This window comes from Lontra canadensis, unplaced genomic scaffold (genome assembly GCF_010015895.1).
Source record: "Lontra canadensis isolate GAN:19392208 unplaced genomic scaffold, GSC_riverotter_1.0 scaffold79, whole genome shotgun sequence".
Classification (NCBI taxonomy): Eukaryota; Metazoa; Chordata; class Mammalia; order Carnivora; family Mustelidae; genus Lontra; species Lontra canadensis.
Window position 1 is genome coordinate 6,198,769 of NW_022631073.1, and position 16,142 is coordinate 6,214,910.

The 16,142-nt window shown below is 53.2% G+C and overlaps 1 protein-coding gene across 1 annotated transcript in view; it reads left to right on the forward strand.

Moving 5' to 3' along the window:
* Positions 1-16,142, forward strand: part of DHX32 (DEAH-box helicase 32 (putative)) — a 36,937-nt gene that overhangs the window by 20,230 nt on the left and 565 nt on the right. The window contains exons 4-10 of the mRNA XM_032882100.1: positions 715-960; positions 2,219-2,318; positions 2,406-2,564; positions 11,221-11,412; positions 12,041-12,190; positions 13,966-14,153; positions 15,047-15,228. Coding sequence (XP_032737991.1) covers positions 715-960; positions 2,219-2,318; positions 2,406-2,564; positions 11,221-11,412; positions 12,041-12,190; positions 13,966-14,153; positions 15,047-15,228 — 1,217 coding nt within the window. The remainder of the gene's footprint in view (positions 1-714; positions 961-2,218; positions 2,319-2,405; positions 2,565-11,220; positions 11,413-12,040; positions 12,191-13,965; positions 14,154-15,046; positions 15,229-16,142) is intronic.

A 16,142-nucleotide genomic window follows, 5' to 3' on the forward strand; every position in this document is an offset into this window, starting at 1 on the left:
AGAAAAATACTGTCTAAAACACGCTGCCTTTTGAGTGTTTTGCACCACTTACTTCTGTATAGTTTTAGGGGAAATTATTTTTTTTTCCAATACATTTGGCAGTGAAACAATTTAAAAGGGTATTTCTAAATGCCTGAGTCATGCCAAGGTGTGTGAATTAGCAGTGAATATTTCCTGCCTACTTCATTGCTTGTATGTTGTCTTAAGGTGCTAAGGGGTCAAGACAACTTTCAGAGTGACCCAGAGACCCTGATTACAGAATGTGTGTGTGTACATGCTTTTATTGGACACCCAGCACTTGTTTTGTAATTCTTAACTCTGCCACCATTAGAGCATCATCACTGATGTGAAAATAACTTAGGTTTACCCATCATTGGTAATGGATTTGAGAAACTGCATCAAGCTAGAAACATAGGGTAAGTGCATGAAGGCACAAATAGCACATTTCACAAGAGGAAAACCATTCTGGACTAAAAGCAATGAAATTGTTTATAAATTATATTTAACTTCCCCAAAGAAACGTTCTCATCCAGTTATATCTCTTCATGTACTGACTTACACAGACGACGACACAGGTCTTTCCTTGTATATATTATGTAGCTTTTGCCTATAGTTTTATTTAATTAGACATTTTTTTCATTAGACTTTTTTTTTAAGTAGTAAAGTTGTTTGTGACATGTTTCTTCTCATGGATGATACTGTTTTTTACTTTAGGATATTGAGAAAGCCTATGAAATCGTCTGTCAAGAAGGATCTAACTTAAACCCAGATCTTGGAGAGCTGGTGGTCATTCCTTTGTATCCAAAAGAGAAATGTGCGTTGTTCAAGCCAAATGATGAAACAGAAAAGAGATGCCAAGTTTATCAGAGAAGAGTGCTGTTGACTGCTAGCTCTGGAGAGTCTCTGATCTGGAGCAACACAGTCAAATTTGTTATTGATGTGGGTGTGGAAAGGAGAAAGGTAATTACTATCAAGTCGGTAAACCCTCTGCTGGTAATTGTCCTTGGGTTCCTGCCACCATATCCACTGGGAAGTGAGGACAAAGCCTGTGATCTGGGAGAGGGGGCTCCCTGATGGGCTCCCCTGCACAAAGGGAAAGTACTGCAAGGCTTGTTTACCCGGTCGGGCCTCTCATTAGCAGGTAGGTAATCCCCAAACCGAGTTGATTTCAGGTGCCACGGGAAAACGTCCTGAGAACAGACACAACTACTAAGGCATAAAGGCGGTGGATCTCCTTGTCAGTGGTTTTTCTTCAGCTCTGATGCCAGCAAGGCAAAGTGTCGGACTTCTCATCAGCCTTTCCCTGTGTACATCTCCTGAGTATTTTTGGTAGCCCCGTAACCAAAATGATTAGGGTCTTCCCTGAGGTACCGGAAATTAGTTTCAAGTATATGGACTTTCATCTTACCAAGTTTTAGCTTGAATGTTGATATGATAAAATTACTACCTTTAAAGAAAAAAATTAGAAAAAGGGAAGTAGATCTCAAACTCTCAAAGACACTGGAACATAAATCCTAGCGTTTAAGAACTGAAAGAACCTCCCCAAGTACTGATCTGTTCCACGTTATCAGCAGTTATGTAGCTTTTATCCCTCGAGGAAACCGGAACTTCTGAGTATCTCACTGTCTCACTGCACAGAGCAGGGCCCCCTGATCTGAAGGTCCCCTTGGAGCCAGTGTGAGGTCTTACAGGATTAGTGCACCACTGAGGACCCAGGGCTGTCTCCCCACCCCACCTCTCCCCCCACCCAGCCCCTGTAAGAGAAAACAGTGACTGTTGTTGCCACGGGCAGTTCCTGTCTGATCTGATCCAGGCCTGGGAGAGCTCAGCGGCTGTCATCAAGGTCAGACCGCTGAGGTCATAATTCGCATAGACCCTAGAGGAGGCGCATAGAACCTCGAGGAGACGCACTAGCAGCCATAACGCTTTCCTCCGTGTGGCAGATGCCTATCTGTCGTCATCACGGGGTCGTGCTTTAAGAAGTGACATTGCTAGCATTCAGGAGATGGTGCCGAGGTCCCATGTTTATGGAACCTTGAAATCCATTTGTTAAGGCGCTGGCAATTTCTCTGTCAAGACATGGTCTGTAGTAAGTCCGGACCAGAGGAGGGGCCTAGCAGAGTGTGTCATGGGTGACGTGAGGGACCACATGCGGCCATCGGCCCCGCCTGGAACCCCCGAGTGTCTGATGTGACCCGTGCTGTCTTTCTGTTCCAAGGTGTACAACCCGAGGATACGGGCAGACTCCCTGGTCACGCAGCCCATCAGCCGGAGCCAGGCCGACATGCGCAAGCAGCTTCTTGGCTCGTCCTCCTCAGGTAGCCCCACGGTCGTGGAAACGGCTGTAAATCCGTGACTGAAGGCGACCTAGGCGTGCTCACACCACCCTCTTCGGTTTCTTCTAGGCAAGCTCTTCTGTCTGTACTCCGAGGAGTTTGCCTCCAAGGACATGCGGCCACTCAAGCCGGCGGAGATGCAGGAGGCCAACCTGACCAGCATGGTGCTCTTCCTGAAGAGAATAGACATCGCAGGCCTAGGCCACTGCGACTTCATGAACAGACCAGGTAGCTTTGTGCTTGGCGGGTGCGGCCCGAGGCGGGCCCCCTCTCCTCTGCCCGCCACCAGGCCAAAGAGCAGGCGCCTGGGGCAGGCCGGGCCAGCGTGGGCTTGGGTTGTGCTCCAGCATTTCTGCCTTTAGAGAGCAGCATTCTCTGAAGGAGTTTGTTTAAAAGCTGCTAGAACTATCTGCCCGGACCGTGGAGAACCGTCTGCCACTGGCCCCTGGCGCCCGGGGGGCCGGGCCTGGAGACCCGCTGGCGGCTGAGTGTGGCCTCTGGATCTGCCGGCAGCGGGGGGCAGGGTACTTCGGGCAGCCTTCAGTGTCCCTGGTGGGACACGTGTCAACCAACCGTCCTTCCTCCTACATCGCACGGTCCCCCGGGGAGCACCCCGGAAGTTCCCTGCTTTGTGATTCAGGTGCAGCTCTTCCTGCAGGGCCGAGGCTCTGAAGCCGAGGACCAAGCTTGGGGTTTCAGGCCGGCCATGGTTCTCGGGATGGGGGGGATCTCTCCACGGAGGGTCCCGTCACCCAGAGGTGCCGCCGTCTCCCTCAGGGCCCCCCTGCCCTGGGCCCGCGGCCTCTCTGAGGAGCAGCAGAGGCCTGCGGAAAGGCCGAGAAGGCACGGGGCAGGCGGCTCCAGCGGTGTGCAGGGCGGCCACGGGCCTGCTCAGCTCAGGAAGGTTGGTCGGGACCTTGGGCCTTCTCACACGTTCTGCTACCTGGCGGGCGAACGCTGCCGCCGCTCTGCCTGCACGGTCCGGGGAACAGGGAGGAGCCTCCAACATCCACAGTCCGCGGCGAGGAAGGTGGGCAGGCGCAAATGCGGTCCTTGTTCTCATGCATTTAAGCACACGCCCGTCCTCCCGGGGCAGCAGCACCGTCTCACGCCCGCGCGGATGGTCGTCCGTGCTGCAACAACGCTTTGGGGGGGGGGATGCTCGGACTCACCCCATTTTACAGATGAGGAAACCGAGTCACAGAAATTAGGTCCCGCGCGCAGACGGAGGGGACTCTGCCAGAGTCTCCTTGAACACATAGGAGACCCGCGGGCCCAAACCTGTCTCCGGGTCGTCTGAGGGAAGGTCTGGGGTGCTTCTCCACCGCACCCCACCCCGGAGCCCGCAGGGGCGGGTCAGACGCGGCCTGCTGAGCACCGTCTTCCGCGGCTTGAGCAGGAAGGGGTGCCTTCCCTGGGTGCCCCCCGCCAGCCGCCCCCCCACACCCCGCCCCGGGAAGGCCCTTGCTAGGCCCCAGCGCGCCACAGGCCGCTTCCTCAGGCGGCCCTTCCCGCCGCGCGTCGGGGCCGTAGTCCCCGTGGGAGCGGCCGCTTCGATCCCGGCCCTGGCCTGGCGTCGCTGAAGCAGCCCGCGCTTGATGTCCGTAAAGCTCCCCGACCAAGAGCTGTGATGCTTTCGCTGGTGCTTCAGGCGCACGAGCGCGCTCAGACGAAGGGACTCCTTCCTGTCCCACTCGTTCCTGTCCCGCGTGTGAGACCAGCGGTTGCGGTTTCGCTGAGACTCCGGGGAGGGCGAGCGGCGCCTGCGGACGTGCTGCTCCTGGCCACACGTGCACGAGAGAGCCGCAGCCGGAAGGCCTCGCGCAGGGAGCGCGGCCGGAAGTGGCGGCCGGAAGGCCTCGCGCAGGGAGCGCGGCCGGAAGTGGCGGCCGGAAGTGGCGGCCGGAAGGCCTCGCGCAGGCTCTACTCTTCCGCGGAGCTTTCCCTCCGTTCCCGCGTTTTCCCGTCGCTCGGCCCCGCGGCGCCAGCAGGCTCGCAAGCGCTGCAGAAACGCTTTTGGCCTTAGCGCCAATCGGGTCCCCGAGGCTGGCAAGACACGGAGCTTCAGTAAGAGGAAGGTCCTCCAGAGGCGCCAGCCTTTGTGAAGAGGTGCCGAGAACTGACGAGGGACACGCCTCCGTTTGCAGCGGACGCGCCCACGTGCGGGGCAGCAGCTCCGGGGACCGCAGCGCCTGAGGATGTGACGCGAGGTTGTGGCCTGTGTGTTGGGGCCTCAGCCGGTGCGTTGGTTCTTAGAAGGGGAAGGAGGGGCGGGAACTGTGGGCCGCTCGCGGGGGTGGGGCCCGGGGACCTGGGCAGGCCCTCGGTGCTGGTGGCCGCATTCCCGTGGCCCCGGTGCCCGAACTTTCCAGCTTCCACCCGCCTTCTCCCGGTTGCCCTTCTGGCTGCTGAGGAACAAAGCGAGGGTCTCTGCCACGTGCGCCCATTTCTCGGGTTTCCCCTCGGTGACCTCAGAGCTTGCAACAGCGTGGCTTTTGTGGGAGGCCAATCGGCCACCGTGACCCCTGCAGCGACCTTCCGGAGACCACGCTCTGAAGAAACACGCTTCATTTGTGAAACTTGCTCTTCCAGCTCCCGTTCCGCTGCCCCTCTTGCAGGCCCAGAATCCCCACGTGCTGACTCCCTGGGCATCTTCTTGGCTCCAGACAGTAGATGTTTGGTGACGCACCGTCAAGATGGAAGAGATGCAGCCTCTGTACAAAGCCAGCCGCAAAGCACAGCAGCGGGGAAGAACCCCCCGTTCTCCCGGCGGCCCCTCCGCGCTGCCTATGCCTAGAGCTGGCAGCGGGGGCTGCAGGCTAGGGCCGCCGTTTACTGTCGGCTCCCGAGGACACGCACAGAACTGTGTCTGCTGTGCTGAGGGAAAAAGCTCACTGTGGATTCGCCCTGACTCATCAGTTCAGAAGGAAAAAAAGATGATGCTTGCAGCTGGTGCATTTAACTCAACTTACCACTGAACTACGCCAGCGCAGCCATCCTGTTACCCCTTTCAGGATCCATGAGCTGTGTGCAAGTGAATTTGGCATAACTAGGCTACAGGCTATTCATTGAACTCTGTTGATGTAGAGCTCTTCAAAAAAAAGAAAGAATCCATTGTTTTTTCTTCCCTGGTGCTGCAGGTTTATTTCTATCAGGAGCAACAGGATCACTGCTGATCAGGGTCAGGAGGCCCAGGGTCAAATGAGCACATGTTGCCCTCTGGGAAGCAATGGCACCTACACAAAAATTGGGGACAAACTAGCTGAAACCTACCAACCTGCCCCAGATGTCATCTTTGCGTCTGGATGCACAGTTCGTGTAGCTGCGACGACTGGCTTTGGAATGACCTGGGAAGAAGGAACCCACACACAGACTTGCCAGACGCGGTGGCAGGATGGGACTGGGTGGTCGAGGAGAAGGGCACGGACGTGGGGACGGAATCGCGTCACAGCCACGGAGGCCAGTGTTGGAGTCAGCAGAGCGAGGGATTAGAGATGCTGCAGGGGCTCAACCTGCGGAGATGCTGCAGGAGGTTCACCAGAGGAGTCGGGACTCAACGAGTCCAGATCTTTTAGAACCCTGTCTGCCACGGAAAAGCCACGTTTGTGTGCACACTGGCAAGCACCTCTGCTTGTCTCTGCATCGCTGGAAATGGGGGATTTTGCTTTGGGGTTTGCAAAAGTGTATTTAAATAGGACAGTCTGTACTCAGAGGAGAGAGAGGCGGAAGGGGCCAGACGCCACGTGCACATGCTGGTGCGTGTAGACAGCCTCACCGCAGAGCCCCCCGCCAGCTGCCGGCCGCTCCCCACAGCCCCGGACATGAGTGGAGAGCCCAACACCGCACGGGCAGGAACCCCCTCTAAAGGTCTGCATCAGTGACAGTCACGCTCGTGGAGTGTGTTGCTGTATTCGGTGGAGGGGGAGTGTGGAAAACAGGCACAAACACACTGGAACAACTCGGGAGCCGCTGAGCGAGGATCCTGGAGAGTCTCGGAAGCAACAAAGTAATTTTTAAGAAAGTGAAGAGGAGAAGGGAGAGACTGTAGAAGGCACAGAACAGAAGCATTTTCAACTCTTGATTCGCCTTAGGCTCTTCATGGGTCCCACATGCAGGGACTTACTCTCTAGGCCGGGATGCTGGAGGATGAAAGGGGACACTGTTGACGATAAAGCCGGGGCGAGCCACGGGAACCCGCCATACTCGGCCAGCCAGGGCAGAGGGGCCCAGGTGAGGGACCGCACCAGGAAGCTTGGGCTCCGGTCACAGCCCCCTGCTCCCCATGTAACATCAGCATTGTCAGCCCCTCGGGCCTCAGTTTCTTCATCTGAATGTGAGCATAATCAAAGTAATTGGTTTACAAAGTTGTCAAGATAAATCCATTTACATGACCGGCATGTAGTCAATCCTGTAGCTGTCCCCACCTGCGTGACTCTCACCTGAGCTCAGAACAGGCCTGTGGGCTCTGAGCAGCCGGGGTCCCATTCCCTAGAAGTCCCAAGACTTTAAAGTCTACACCGTCAGCCCAGAGCCATCTCCTAACTCGTCAGTCTCTCCTCCTGTGGACTCTGAGCTGTGCATAGTGCCCAAGTCCCAGTCCTAAAACCAGCTGGGACCAGAAACTTCGTTTTTCTTTAGTCCTCTCAAGCTGTGACTTCAATGCTATCTGTCGTCTTTCTCCGTGTGTGTGTGTGTGTGTGTGTGTGAGAGAGAGATATGAATGCAGGTACCAGGCACATAGTGAGAGCTTTGAGGGCAGCTGTTCTTGTTCCTTCCAGAGGCCAAAGTGGCCCCTACCTTTTCTAAGCTCCAGTGGCACTTGGAGACCCTGTTCCTTCAACACAGGATGATTCTGCTGTGGTGTATTAGTTAGAATTTCTCGGGACACCTGGGTGGCTCAGTTGGTTAAGCAGCTGCCTTCAGCTCAGGTAGTGATCCCAGCTTCCTAGGATTGAGTCCCATATCGGGCTCCTTGCTCGGCAGGGAGCCTGCTTCTCCCTCTGCCTCTGCCTGACACTCTGTCTGCCTGTGCTCACTCTCTCTGACAAATAAATAAAATCTTAAAAAAAAAAAAAAAGAATTTCTCTGGACGTGAGAGCCAGCCATGTGGTTCACAGTAGTGTAAACACAGTGGAGGAAGATAAGGAGATTGGGGTGTCCCGTGAAACCCAGAGTGAGAAGAAGTCAAGCCTCAGGAACACGAGAGACCTGAACAACCTTGGCAGAGTCTCATCTCCGTGTGTCTTGGGTCTTCTTTGCTCTTGTCAGTTCTCATGGCAGAATCCCGGCTGTGTTCTCCAAGCCTTGTGATGTCCGAGTCAGCCCCTGCACACTCCTGAGCTTCTCTTGGTCCAGACTCTGAAATCCCCAACATAGAGCGTCATGGGCTCAGTTTGAGCAGGGCCCCACCCCGAGCCAGGCAGCCATGGCTGGAGGTTAGTGGGAGTCTGGGAGGTGGTCACGGGCTACAGCATCCTGCTTCTTGGAGTGGGGGCGCACTTCCTGGAGAAGAGGCCCTTGGGGTAAAATTGCATTTCCGTACATTGGAAATTGGTTGTTGGTGTATGTGTGTGTCTCCCTCCTAAGACCTCCAACTCCAGAAGGGCCAAGATTGGGCCCGTCCATGTGTGCCCCTGCCCCCAGGGCCTCGCAGATGCCAAGAGCACGAGACACAAGTGGCTTGAGAAGAAGTGGGTGAATGAGTTGAATGTTATCCTTAAAAGGAAATACGTTAACAAGGCAGACCCTGGAGCTGGACTCTGCTCCTTTCTTTCCCTTAGTCCTTTGCTAGGTCTGGGCCGTGCGAGTGACGTGAGGTGCCTGTGGCTCTCTGGTCTGCGAGGGTGTCCTTCCAGGGCACGGCATGGAGCAGAGCTGGCCTGAGGGCACAGCTGGGTCAGCCCAGAGGGCCTGGGCTGCCCCTGCCTCATGCTGCAGCCGGTGCCCAGCAGGCGGTGGGAGCGGCGCTGTTGCCGGCGAGCCCCGTCCATGGCAAGGCTGGGTACGAGAGGGTCTGCTCCTGCCGGGCCGGGGTCGGGCCTTGCCGTGGGCGTGGTGTTCAAAATGCGTCTCTTCCGTTCGCCCGTGGAGGCCACCCTCTCAGATTCTTTCCAACTCCAGCCGCTCAGTTTGAACCTTAATCCTGGATCCTTAGTGGTTAGAGAGTAGGTTAAGGAGTATTACCTGGTGGGGGGCGGTGGGGGTAACCAGGGACAGTTGACCAAGGGAGACCCCTGCCCTGTTCTCCAGTGAGACGTCCGTTGGCACCGTTCCCACGGCTCACGGTTAAGCAGCTGCTGAGGAGAGTCTCGTCTAAACCCTTCTGCTTTGTAGCTCAGACGGTTTTATGAGCTGCTCTGGGAGGTGTGCAAGTGTGGAACGTAGCGTGAGCAAAGCCCGATCAGTTACTTCTTTTGTTCCTTCACCGGCGTAACCTACATTCATTACCTTGTTCCTTCTGATATAAGAAAACCCAAGGACATCCTCTTTTCTCCTGACGTCAGGACAGGAACAGAATGATGAAGTTACTCCTCCTCGTAATCCTGTGTGCAGTCAACTCAGCTGCAGGGCATAAAAACGAGGTGCAGGTGCCCTTTGGGGACACAGCCTGGCTGCGAAGCCAGATGCTTACGGGTAGTTGCCAAAGATCCTGTAAGTTATAACGCAGCAGGTTTGCTGATTTATAGAAATTGGTTTCTAAACAGTTGTCAGTAATTAAGTTTGTGCTCTCAGCACCCTCCTGCTGTGTTTAATCTGAGACGCGAGAGTCTGCGACCGCCTCTCGGACCTTCTCTGGCACGTCAGCTGTTCTGTCATGGCTCACTGAGAGAACTCTTGGACTTTTTTTCCTGAATAGCCCATCTGTCTCCTTCCCAGGACTGTGACTTCTCAAGGTCTTTGTTGCCCAGGGGGCTGTCCAAGAGGGGAGGAGGAGTGCACCGGTGCTCCGTGCGGACACCCAGGCAAGACAGAGGGGCAGAATCTGGGCAAGGACAGGAATCTCCTGGGAGGCCTGCCCTGCTACGTGTTAAATCTCTGAGAATTCAAAAGCAGTAGGAAAGTTAATGTTCTTCTCTCCCGGCTGGGGATTAAAGCTGAGCGCCAGGGCATTGAGCAGGTTTCTGGGGTTCAGGCAGGTTCTCGGAGGGGCTACTTCTTAAGAGCCCCTGCAGCCCCGACACCTGCTTTTCCAGAACTAAGCTTTTGCTCACGACTGCTGTGTCTCCGGTTGAGATCAGGACTCTTACATGCTCTGCTCTTCTTCACCGAAAGGTCTAGAGACTTGGCGAACTGCCCATCAGCATCATCGAGCCATTTCTCCCCCAACAGCAGTGGTTTTTCCCCGTGTTTTCATGGTGTCTTGTTAGCAACGAGGGGTTCTAGCAAATCTGAGTTGGTGACTGGCTTTGGAGTTACACCGTTTGCCTGAGTTTTGACAAGTAGCTTAGCGGTCAGTGTTGGAACAGCAAATAAGGTTATTTTTATTGTTATATCGAACTCCCGGATGCAAGTAGGTGAAATTGCCGCTTGGGTCCCCATCGTGTTCATCTCCTGCTCACGGCGCACCTGCTGGAGTTGAGACAGTGAAAGCGATCTGGAGGTGCTCGGAAATCCTTCAGTGTCTGGGGAGGAACACAACAGCAGCTTAATGCTCTGCTTTGCTTCTTTGTGTGGCCTGCATTGGCTCTACCACCTGCCGGACAGGTGAAAAACACTATTTATTAATCTCATCTTATTCTGCAAGGCCAAGAATACCTTGCTTTGAATAAATGGATTATCTTTTTTGGTGGGGATTAGCATATATGATGAACACGTCATTACTGATGTTGTATAAACTTAAAGAAGAAATACGGGTCTGGAGCAAATCATCCTGCTGACAAGTAACTCTTGAACATCCTTGCCTACTATTTCTGTCATCTCTCCAGGTTCTGGGTCAGTTTCAGTGGATTAATTTTTCTCTTTATTATGGGACTGTATTTTCTGTTCTTCATGCCTCATGATGTTTTATTGGATGCTAGACATTGTACATTTTGCTGTGGTGGGTATTAGATATTTTTTATTCTTTTTTTAAAGATTATTTGACAGAGAGAGATCACAAGTAGGCAGAGAGGCAGGCAGAGAGATGGGGGGTTATCAGGCTTGCCGCTGAGCAGAAAGCCTGATGCAGGACTCGATCCCAGGACCCCAAGATCATGACCCAAGCTGAAGGCAGAGGCTTAACCCACTGAGCCACCCAGGTGCCTGATATTTTTTATTCTTATACTCTTGACCTTTACCCTGGGTTGCAGGATGATCCTTTCAGGTCCTGCTTTTCAGGTCCATTAGCTGACACTGGAGAGTGTACATCAGGTTGGTGGGAGCGGGGGCTCTTCCCTTCCACGTCTCCTACCCAAGGCCCCACGAACTGTGCAATTTCCCAGTCCAGTGGGTAGAAATGGGGGTTATCTTAGATCTCACTAGAGCAGCTGGCACTGTCCCTCTAGTCCCCTGGATGGTTCTGGGACCCGACACAGCTTCTTCTGCATGCTCTGCTGATGAGTCGAGACCTTCCGTGGATCTTCTGCATCTTCTTTCTATATGGCTCCTGTCAGGTACCCCACCTGCAAGCTCCCTGGGCCCTCCAAACTGTCTTCATGACACAGGGAGTCCAACAGGCCCCACCAGGTCCCCTTCTGGCGCTGCAGCAGGAAACTGTCGAGGCCTCACGCTGGGCAGTCATGGCGCTCACGTCGTTAGCGTCCCCCTCTCAGAAATCACTCTCCTTCACTGCCTGACATTCTTGGTCTCGCAGGCCGTTTTTTGCCCACTGTTTGGGAGGGGAGGTCCAAGACCTGTCACGCCATCTTGTTTCTAGGAGACGGTGATGATTTTTTCCCTCTGCTAGCCCCAGAGAGTTTGATGCAGGCCCTGGAAGACCTGGATTACCTGGCAGCACTGGACAATGACGGGAACCTCTCGGAATTCGGGATCATCATGTCGGAGTTTCCTCTTGACCCGCAGCTCTCCAAGTCTATCCTAGCCTCCTGCGAGTTTGACTGTGTGGAGGAGATGCTGACCATCGCCGCCATGGTGACAGGTACTCCTCGGAGAGCGCTGCTCTTTTGTGTCCTGTCTGTCCTGGCTCTAGAGTTAAGCTAGAGCTGTCTGAAATAGTTTAAGAACCTAACAGAGACTTTGACCAATTCATTTAACCCTTTCAAGTGATAATGAAGTGCTTTAACAGATATAAAAGGTAGAAAGATTAATTATCTTAATATAAAAAAAATCAGTCAAATCCAGTGAATTTGTTCATCAGACACTGAAAGAAAAATGTGTCACTAGACGTGTTCTTCCCTAACAGACTTACGTGTTGCTGTTTCCCGCGTCCTTCCATCTTCTTACTTTCTGTTTTAATATGTTCTTTTACTGGCAGCACAGGCCTAAGGCTGCAGTGGGGCCTCTGAGCGGCTCCGGTCCCCGGGTGTGCCCCCGTTCTGACTGTGCTTCCAGCAGGGGACTCACACTATACCTGACGGAGGCAAACATAAATAGGGACAAGAACAGCACCCTAAATCTGATTTCTAAGTAAGCAAGAATAACATTTGTTAAAAGAAGTAGACAGGAACGGTTCCAGACACACAGCAGTGAGCCCCTCCCCTCTGCGTGTTGTGTTCAGGTCACAGGTCTCCAGTCTTGCTGACCTCGTGACCTTTTGTGTCTTAAAGCTCCCAACTGCTTCTCTAATGTGCCACATGGAGCTGAGGAGGCTGCCTTGACTGGTTGGAAGACGTTTTTACATCCTGAAGGAGATCACTTTACTCTCATCAACATTTACAAAGCCTACCAAGACATAGCTCTGAACTCCACCAGTGAACGTAAGTGAATGCTTGTGATCCTGAGAAACTCATTTCCACTTTTCTTTCCTCAAAGAAAACCGAGGTGTTCCTCACCCTTCCCTAGCCCTGCTGGTCATCCGGGTGGAATGGCGCTCGAGGCCCCGACCGCGCCTGCTGCCATGCGTGTCTGTGCGCGTGGACCTCCAGCGCTTGGCCCAGCCCGCCTCGGAGCCAGCTCGGGCGCACATGACGTGGGGACACAGAGACTTGCATGGCACAGCTTCCACCCTCCAGGGTCGGGGAAGGAACTGCCGTCTCTGGGGGCCCCGGGGTCAGAGCTGTGCTTTGTGCTTCCCCTAACATCCACATTCACTCCCAGGCAAAGAGAGGATGCAGACGTTCAGAACCAAACCAGCCAACCAGGCCCCAGATCCCAGGAACAAGTCAGTGGGTTGCCGAGGGGGCTGGAGAGAACAGGACTGGGGTTTGGCCAAGGGGAGGGGAAGAGGGGAGGAGGGGAGCGGGCGTGTGCAAAAGCTGAGAAGTCCTGGTGCTGACCGACAGCGAGCGTAGGAATTTCCACAAGAGGGACCCAGGGAAAAGGGAACCGGAAACACCTCTCCATGAGTCTCCCTTGCCTGGCTTTAAAGACGGGAAGTGGATCCCAAAGGGCCGACGGGCAGAGCAGTGGGCACAGGCTGGGGCCTTCAGAGGCAGCCAGCGAAGAGCTCCCTTCCTGCAAGGAAACCTTCGTTTTCCCTGAAGCATATTTACCTCCTTTGCTCTGGTAGGATGAAAAGTGAGCTGAAAAAGATGACAGCAGTTCGCATAGCAGTAGAATTAGAGAGCAGGGAGTTAATTTTTTGGAGCTGAGAAGATAAAGTCAGTGGAGCCAGAAAGGATAGGGGGAGCTTGGTGGCATCTTTTGAGAACACGGAGGGTGGGTGCCATTGTTTGCCCAAGTACGTGCTCTTTTTGCTCCAAAGAGCTCTGAGTATACCGGACAGGGTCACCCAGGGTCTTCTGCTTGCTGTGTGAAGGCCATATGCATTCCCAGCGCAAGGCAGAACTCTAGGTCCATCTTAAGTAACTACAGGTAGCAAGAAAGTGTTAACCAGGTGACTGAATTTTAATATAATATTTGCAGGGCGCCTGGGTGGCTGTCATTCAGCATCTGCCTTCGGCTCAGGTCATGATCCCAGGGTCCTGGGATCAAGCCCCACATCGGGCTCTCTGCTCGGCAGGAAGCCTGCTTCTCCCTCCTCCACTTCCCCTGCTTGTGTTCCCTCTCTCACTGTGTCTGTCAAATAAATAAAAATCTTTAAAAAAAAGATACACACACAACACATATATAAAATTTGCACCTAGAGCAGATAGGTGAGCTTAACAGAATTCCCAAATCAGCCTAGTAGTGATCCTTTTTTTATACTGAGATACTTTCATGGCTTAAGGTAACTTGTACCATATACTTTCCCTTCCTAAGTTGAGTAAACGTGGCCCTGGACATCCTCACGCTTAGCACGAGACAAAAGACAAATATTGATCAGAGACCCCCTCCTCTGTCCCCTTCACAGCTGCTGATGAAGGGTGACACACTGGTCGGCACTAGAACATACTGTGCCCAAGGTTCGGTGGGCATCCAGAACCCCCACAGCCAGAGCAAGTCCCGCCAGCTAGCCTGTGTCCCTGCAGCCTCCTCCCCGCCGCTCACGTGACCTCTTTAGGAGAAGCGTGCAGAGGACAGAGATCACCCCTCCATCCTGGCCTGGACTCTTACTGCTTATAGCACATCAGCTCTGCTTCTTTCCCTCTAGACTGTGTTGAAAAGTGGTGTCATGATTACTTCCTCAACTGCTGTGCTCTGAGGATGGCAGACGTCATCCGAGCTGAACTCTTGGAAATTGTCAAGCGAATCGAGCTCCCCTGTGCAGAACCTGCTTTTGGCTCAAAGGAAAATGCTCTGAACATAAAGAAGGCTCTCCTGTCAGGCTACTTCATGCAGGTGAGAGTGGGGCTGGCAGCCTTGGTGTGGGCTTTCCCGAATCTCACCTGTCCGCGACGGTCGGTCAGGAAGCTCTCGCCTAGGATTCTGTTGGTGGTGGTAACTTTAAATAAAACTACAAACCTTCTATGTTACTAAAGATTTAGTATTTAAATATACTTCCCCTCAAGGGAATTGAAGGGCTAAGTCAGAGTATGTTCACTTTGTCCAAAAGGACAGGAGGCCTGTTCTCACTGCAGCGGGGACGCTAGGAAAGCATGCGCTGTGGCCGAGCTTCAGGTACAGTCCCTCATCTCGCTGGTCTGTGAATTAGCTCACATTTAACCGGTGACACTAACTCCCAGCCAAGAAATAAAGGCAGGGTCTCATTTGTTTCATCCCCCAAATGAAGGCTGCCTCATAACGCAGCCCCCTCAACTGAAGCACGCCGCCGCCATGTTCTTCACGTCGCAGTCGGAGAAGCTGTGGTGTTTCCTCTCCAACTCTAAAGTGGTCTTAATCGAGAAAAAAATGACATTTTAACATGAATTTCCTCATCACGTACAGAAAAAGGTTCCTCCATCACAGTGTTACTGTACTGACTGAGCTAAAACATGCGGCCCATAATGTGGCAGGTACCGCGCCAGCATGCACCGCGCAAACGTTCGCCTTTGCAGCCGCGCTCTTCACCCACCGCCTGAAACTGCTGACGTTAGGATGTCATCGCTGTCTCAAAGTTCTGGGCAAAACCTGTTTGGGGCTTAATTTTTAGGTCTGAAAATAGGAAACATGGGTGGCAGATATGTAATTTTCACGATTTTGAACAAAACACTTTGGAGTTTTTTTAAAGAAAACATTTTTGTCCATTATCTCCATCTTAACACAAAATCTTTTTCCCCAACACTGCCTGGTAGACCGCGCGGGACGTGGATGGGTCGGGTAACTACTTGATGCTGACGCACAAGCAGGTCGCTCAGCTGCACCCGCTGTCCGGCTACTCCGTCACCAAGAAGCTGCCAGAATGGGTGCTCTTCCACAAGTTCAGCATAGCTGAGAACAACTACATCAGGATTACCTCAGAAATCTCTCCTGAACTGTGAGTTTAAGAGAAAAAATGAAGTTCTTTTCAACTCATACTTGAGCAAATGACCCATTTGGCTCTTGGGACATTTTCTGTGAGCTTACGCTGGCCCAGTTCCAATTTGTGCCGAGCATCCCTACTTAGAGCAGGTCTCTCCAAATGAGTGTATAAATGCCCCTCTCTTTGGGATCACAGCCCGCAGAGGGGCTCCTGGCGGACTGTCGGTGGGGCAGGCGATGCCTGATCTCGGTCAGGGTCATGAGTTTGAGCCCCGTGTTGAGTGTAGAGATTACTTTAAAAAAAAAAAAAAAAGTGAAATATAGAACAGAGCATAATGCGTCTTAAAAGACATAGAAAGCTGCAGAGAAATAGTGTTTGCAGGTGCAGACCTTGAGGAATGAGCTCAGCCCCCTCTCAGAAGAGATGTGCCACTGAGACCAGGGCTAGTGGGGAAGAGAGCAGGGAAGGGGAGGTGAGAGACGGGTGGGTACCAGAGGTGTAGGGCTTGTGGGCCACGTGAGGGCCTGGAATTTATCCTAAGCACAGTACGAGACGATTCGAGAGTCTTAAACAGGAGTAACATCCTCTCCATATACTTTTAAGGATGATTCTGTGGCTACGTGAGCGAACCACAGGGGCAGTAGTGAGAATGAAGACCAGACTCTTGGTGCCACTGCAGGTGTGGGTCTCCTGCACGTGCACTCCTGCCTGGACAGTGATGTTCAGGGCAGGAACCAAAAGTAACTAGAAGGTGGATGGGAAGTGGTTTTTGTTAATAAGACACAGAGGCAAAGACACCCCCCCTCTTACCTACCCAAATCTCTCAGGAACACCTGATCTGTCTTTCCCATGTTGTGCTGGGCATCACCCACTGTGTGGCATAACACTAGAGAAGCCAACATATTCTAGAAATGCAATTGGATTAGTTC